The sequence below is a fragment of the Poecilia reticulata genome, linkage group LG12 (assembly GCF_000633615.1).
Source record: "Poecilia reticulata strain Guanapo linkage group LG12, Guppy_female_1.0+MT, whole genome shotgun sequence".
Taxonomy (NCBI): Eukaryota; Metazoa; Chordata; class Actinopteri; order Cyprinodontiformes; family Poeciliidae; genus Poecilia; species Poecilia reticulata.
The window spans coordinates 17,693,869-17,700,346 of NC_024342.1; the positions used below are offsets into that span (position 1 = coordinate 17,693,869).

Genomic DNA, 6,478 nt, shown 5'->3' on the forward strand with positions numbered 1-6,478 from the left:
AATTATTTGAAAGTTGACTTTTTTGGTATTAAAACACTTTTTTTTATTGGTCGGATGAAATATGCAAATTTTTTGAGACAGAAATTTTGGGTTTTTATGAGCTATATGCCAAAATCATCAGTAATAAAACAATAAAAGACCTGAAATATTTCAGTTGGTGTGCAGTGAATCTAAAATATATGACAGTTTAATTTTTATCATTATATTATGGAAAATAATTAACTTTATCACAATATGCTAGTTTTTTGAGAGGGACCTGTATCAAATATTGTGGCTCAGTTTGAATTTACTGCATTAGGACTTGGAGCTTCTAGTTTTCCTGCTTTGATTAATTAAAATGTCTGGCAAACGTACTTATGCATAAAGAACACAATGTGTGCTTAAATGTGTAAAACGATCGGCACAGTAAAGATATTTATTTCAATGCTGTCAAGTCGTCCAACGACAAAGTTGTGCTAATTGCTGATGCCTACACCCAAACTTGTAGCAAAGTTTTTGCTAACCACGAATAAACAAAAATGAAAAACAAGAGGCAACATATTAAAGGGGCAGTACAATGTATGTTGCAGATATAATGTCATTTTATAGCACAATTAAGTACAGTAAATATGTTAGCTTCAGTTATAAAAATGCTATATATATGTCTGATCCTGTATTTCTTTCTGATCCTCTGCCTTCAGGAAGTCATCACAACGCTTTTCCATTAAGCCTTTAATGTCGATCTTAGGAGCGGTGCACTGAGAAGTAGCTCCTATGATGAGCTCAGCACATGTGCAGTTCCACTAGGTGTTTGCTAATTGCTGCTGACTAGTCTGGAGGGCCTGAGTGGGGAGTGTCTCACTGAGTTGATCAGTGAGACCAAGCGTTTTGTACACCTGATTGGCTGCTTTTGGAGATTCGAGGATGGCTCAAACATAAATGAAAGAATCAAAGCAGCACTCTAGGTATGTTTTTGATGAGGGAATAACATTAGAACACAATATAAAACTCAAAAAAGTCAATTTTACATAAATACTGCCCCTTTAAACAGATGCCTGGAGTAGCGTTCTCAGATACCTGCAATTCTAATCAGATTTCCCTTCTTAATTTCTAAATATTTGTAAATTGAGTATTTTTTTTAAATGCAGGAAACAATTCTTGCAATTTTAAACTCATCTGTACAATGTTTCCCTTGCATAGCTCATTATGAATTGCATCATCTGACTTATAGTGTCACAATTTTCACAAACAGCATCTTAAAATGTGTTATTCATTTCTAATATCTATTCAGAGATCACCATTACCTAATGTCTGATGTATCTAATCTGAGAACTGAAAAACTAAATGTGATTTCAATCCCCAGCCTTTGGAGGTAAAGTCAAATTGTACAGTTTTGCTTTTTTATTGGCTCAGGCAGAGTATACCTACAGTAGATATAAAACTCAGTACTCTATACAGTATTAAATGATCTAAAATTGCCATTTCTCACCGTAAACTGATTTTATAGTGCATAGAATCAAAGAAGCTGGAACTACTGTGTAAAGAAGGCTGTCAGTGAAAGCTCATTAACCTTCAAAATAAAATTAAAAATTAGAAAAAAGTACACCAAGTAATGTCTGTTAAGTGCTGCAGTTTTTTTTTCAGTAACAGAAACCTTTATCTTCAAAAAGAAGTAAAGGGAAAACTTTGACAGTGACCTGGCTCATTGACCTGCCATTATACTACAGTGCCATTGAATATGGCTAACTATAACACACCAAGAGTTCACTGATACAAATGCACCTTGATGTTTAGTTAAGTGCTGCTTCACAAGCCAGAGTAAAAAAAATTCAGCTCTTTTAAAAGATGGCAACGTTTGAAGTTTTCCTTGTCTTCTAGGAATTTGTTATTATACCTAAGCTAAACAAGCAGGTAAAGTGAAGATGTATCATTTCTATATTACTACATTCTCATTAAGATTTATTTTTGGTAATACAACCCACACTGCCCTGAGGTTAAAACTGAGCCTACTCTGGAGCAGGATTTCCCTTTAAATCACCTGACCTTGTACATAAATATCCAGCTCCATCATAAAAACTATGGTAATACAGTTATATCACCAAGTGAGTTTGAAATCTTGCACCATGACATGGCTGCTTTCCAGAGTGTCTGCATAATCGGGGCAAGTTTGCAGACTGGTGTGCTTCCAGTCTGCATGATCCTCTTTATTCATGCTTCTTTCCATCATTGTAGACCTTCCTAAGGCTCGAGTCCAGCAGGAAATCCACTGACCTACAGTGTGCACAGAGCAGAACATGTGATAAATAATGCATCATCCATCCATTTTCTTTATACCCTTGTCCCTTGTGGGGTCGGGAGGGTTTCTGGTGCCTATCTCCAGCTAACCTTCCGGGCGAGAGGCGGGGTCACCCTGGACAAATCGCCAGTCTGTCGCAAGGCAACACAGAGACAGAGACAGACAGGACACACAACCATGCACACACACTCTCACACCTAGGGACAATTTGGAGAGACCAACCAGACAGTCATGTTTTTGGACTGTGGGAGGAAACCGGAGTACCTGGAGAAAACCCACGCATGCACAGGGAGAACATGCAAACTCCATGCAGAAATACCGGGGCCGGGAATCGAACCCAGAACCTTCTTGTTGCAAGGCAACAGCTCTACCAACTCCGCCACTGTGCAGCCCAAATAATGCATCATGTTAAACTTAAACTTGACACAAACAGAGATGGCAAACAAAGACTCAAAGTGGCTCAAAGGTTAAGGAATTAAAATTTTTGACTGTTTTCAGATTTAAAAATCTGATTACAGTACACCAAAAATATTAATTATAGAAAATATGTATAATTAAAGTGGATGTATTACCGCATTTTCCGCAATATAAGGTGCACCTAAAAACCTTCAATTTCCTCAAAAGCCGACAGTGCACCTTATAATCCGGTGCGCCTTATATATGGACCAATATTGAGCCACAACAGGTCTAGCAACTACGGTAAGCAGCCGCCGACTTCATTTTTGCTGGTAGAAGAAGAAGCGCACGGTGCATGCTGGGATAGTAGTCAGAACGCTGATTTGTAATCGATTAATAAAGTTTGACTGACCTATCTACCTACCGACCGTCTAGAATCAGGTCGTCTGTAGGTCATTTAGCACCACGTTCTCCACGAACATGCTGTGCGCAAAAGGAGAAGGGTGACCATTGTCCGGCCACGCCCCGGCCCAGTCGCGGAAGGCTCTCCTCACCGACCCGAGTCGGACTGTTTTGTTGACATTCACTTTAGTGCAGCTCCATCTAGTGGATGCATAACGTAACTCCAGCCTCTACAGTAGCGTCTATTCTATGCGCCTTATCATCCGGTGCGCCTTATAGTGCGGAAAATACAGTAGTTAAATATTCATTAAAAAAATTACAAATTTTTTTTATATGTATCACTTTGTATGTTTGGGAAAATGTCATTTGGACATCACCTAACTTTTCTCCACTACCTGTGATGTTTACATTCAGGAATTTTTAAAAGTACCAATAATGTTGCTGCTGGTAAAAACAGCATATTCTTAATTCTGATTTTTTTTTTATCCTCACTGAAGAAATAAATCCTACACTGACTTAAAGTTTGATTTTTCAAAAATGTTTGCTGTGAGATGATTCTGTTGCATTGAAAGTTGACTTCAAGGGTTCTTGTTATTCATCTTAACAAGGCTGCATATAATCATGGAGGACAGTGAAGAGCAGCTACCCAGAAACCCAGCTTTACACTGTAGCTGTCATCTCGTTGGGGTTTGCCAATGTGCTAAAAATAAAATATGTGTCAAGGTTAATTTAATTTTAGCAGCAAAAACAGCTAAAATGACTAATCACAAGTCAAAACCTCCGCTGTGAAGTCTTACTGCAATTTACACATGATCCAGATACGACCAGGACAAACACACGTCTTCTGCCAACCTGTCTATTGGAGTGATGATGAAGGGGATGGTGGAGAGCCCAATAGCTGTGGTGGTCCACTTGCGAACAGGCAGAGGCCACTTGGTGGACTTGCCCAGCAGATACAGGGACGCAGCGCACACCCGGTTAATGGTGAAGCCCGGGATGATCACAGAAGCCAGGGCCTGCCACACAAACGTGTCCACGACCGCTACTGCCACTCGTGTCGTCTTCCCTGGATTGTCTCCGTGGGCCTGGAAGGACAGATGGAGGAGCAGAGGAGGAAGTATGAAGACTCAGTGGGTGGACAAAATAACTGGAGTGTTTTTTGTTTTTTTTTATTTGGTGGTGCATTGCATCCTTGTTTTCTGCTTTCAACTTACATAAACACAAAATCACATTTACCTGTTTTTTATGTGCAATAAAACTGAAATTGCATGCTCCACAATATATTTTAAATGATGATTGCATTATTATTGAGGCTGTAGTTCATGTGTCTAATTTCAAGGCATGGAAAGCAATAGTTATTTTACTCTGACCAGATTTGTAAACAGTGGAAATAGAGGCTGACTTTCTTACCTACAAATTAATAATTTAAATGTCATTACTAACCCTGTAGCAATAAGCAGTTAATCAGTGCTGATTATTAACATTTTTGAAGGACAATTTTGTTTATAGGGCCTTCATAATCTATTTTGGTTGTGTGTGGTTTGAATTTCCTTTTATGTATTGTTTTTGGTTGTGTTTTATTTTTGTTATTTAAAATATTACTCCATTTCAGTGTGGAGTGTTCTAATTGTCTCAAAATGTCAATATTATCATTTTTCTCAATGATTTCTGGGACAATTTATTGTCCAGCATGTTTTGTTATTGTGACAGACCTAGCCATTACCACATTTTTGTTTAATGAAAATACAATAAATAAAGGGTAATGTATTACCACAGCTGCTTTTTTGCCTTTGTCCACTGCATCTGCGGTAACATAAGCAGTGGCCACAGCATAGCTGCCCCAAACAAAGCTCACTGGCACCAGCGCACGGAAGGCCTCCCCGACTTCATTGGCATAGCCTGCGGGAATACAAAAATAGATGCGGTTAGGAGTTTAACCTTGTTGTGTTCTCCAGATATAAGAATAGTCTTCTTCCTGCAACCCAAAAGTCTGTTTTTAGATGTGGAAACCCAACACTTGATGACATAACTGAGTTTTTTATGAGTTTTTTTTAAACCAGGAAATGGAAATGCCTAAAGTTGTTAAACTCGAGTGTGTGTATTAGTATTACATACTCACGGAACAATTGAACACCCACAGTCTATTTGTGATACATTAACATATCAGCAATATTTGTATTTGATATGCTGGTCAAAGATGTACAAATGTAAGTTAAGAGACATGTAAGTGCATAGTTATAATTCAAATCACATTTGGTTAATGATTTTCCCCTTATTTTTATGTAAACAAACCAAAAAAACTGAAAGTGATACAACTACCAGTCTTGATTTGTATAACACAACAATGTTCCAAAAAATGTGCAAATATTTCCAGATTTCTGTGTGCACAAACCTAAATATAGACATGGAGATAATTCCTTAACAGACGGGATTAGAGCTGAAAGCTAGCAGATTATGATTTTATAAGGGGGATGAACAGATTTCCATGTCAGTACATGGATACTGCCCCCCAGTAAGAGGGAGGAACTGCTGCAATAGATGAATAAAATGCCCTTCAGACCGGATACTGCTCATGCCCTTTACTTTAAATGTTTACAGTACTAACAGAGACAAAAGTCACTGTAGTGATGCTGAATACTATCTGCAGAACAATCAGACTGGAGTGTCAGAGGAAGCATAATGTTCCTTCTTTGTGGATATGAGTCACTGCCTAAACTTGCTGAACGACTGTGCAGAACGCCTTAATACAGAGCTAAAAAGACTATTCGAGCCTAAATATTCAGCCATTCGTTTCGTTTTATAACATGAGAGACAATTTTCTGAACAATGTAAGACACACTTTGTGTCCTCTGGTAACAAACTGTCCTTCAGACGCCAGGTTTGCTACAAATATAGCTTTAAAGGAGCGGGTAGCCAACTATGCTAACTCTGCTAAAAGCTACTGTGTTCCGAGAGTTCCGGTGTCCTTATGTGCTGTTTTCTTACACAGACAGCGAGTCACTTCAAACACGTACTTCATACATACCTAAAAAGCGGACCCATGTGTCACGATAAATGTCGACCGTTTTTTCTTCACTTGGACCCATACTTCCCTCTACTCCATCCCCGTATGATGTCCACAAATGCACGACGCGTGACGGGATCCGACGAACCAGCAGGGTCGTGAAGGGGGCGCGGTCTTTCCCACAGCATCCGACCGGTGTTATGCCCAGAAAAGCCCCCCTGCCCAAATTTGCATCCCCTGTCGCGGGAGCGCGCATCGCTCTAAGCTCTCGCATATTGACGAGGAAACGGATAAAAATATGACCGAAGAGGAAATTTTTAAGATATTTGTAACATTATCACGTTTCCTAACCATGTAATCCCTAATACGGTGGGTTTTATTTCGCAAATTATTTGAAATAA

The 6,478-nt window shown here is 39.0% G+C and overlaps 1 protein-coding gene across 1 annotated transcript; it reads right to left on the reverse strand.

Moving 5' to 3' along the window:
- Nucleotides 1–949: 949 nt before the first annotated feature.
- Nucleotides 950–6,242, reverse strand: mtfp1 (mitochondrial fission process 1). Its single transcript, XM_008424300.2, has 4 exons — nucleotides 6,099–6,242; nucleotides 4,845–4,972; nucleotides 3,926–4,158; nucleotides 950–2,250 (listed from the first exon to the last, which is right to left on the reverse strand). The coding sequence occupies exons 1-4, from the start codon at nucleotides 6,157–6,159 to the stop codon at nucleotides 2,184–2,186; spliced, it is 489 nt and encodes a 162-aa protein (XP_008422522.1). The 5' UTR covers nucleotides 6,160–6,242; the 3' UTR covers nucleotides 950–2,183.
- Nucleotides 6,243–6,478: the final 236 nt, after the last annotated feature.

Excerpts from the sequence above, each read along its gene's own strand:
- mtfp1 (XM_008424300.2), bottom strand. The coding sequence starts at position 6,159 with ATGGGTCCAAGTGAAGAAAAAACGGTCGACATTTATCGTGACACATGG. Across the intron at positions 4,159-4,844 it reads AAGGCAAAAAAGCAGCTGTG|GCCCACGGAGACAATCCAGG; the intron begins GTAATACATTAC and ends CTGTCCTTCCAG. Across the intron at positions 2,251-3,925 it reads ATCATCACTCCAATAGACAG|GTCAGTGGATTTCCTGCTGG; the intron begins GTTGGCAGAAGA and ends TGCACACTGTAG.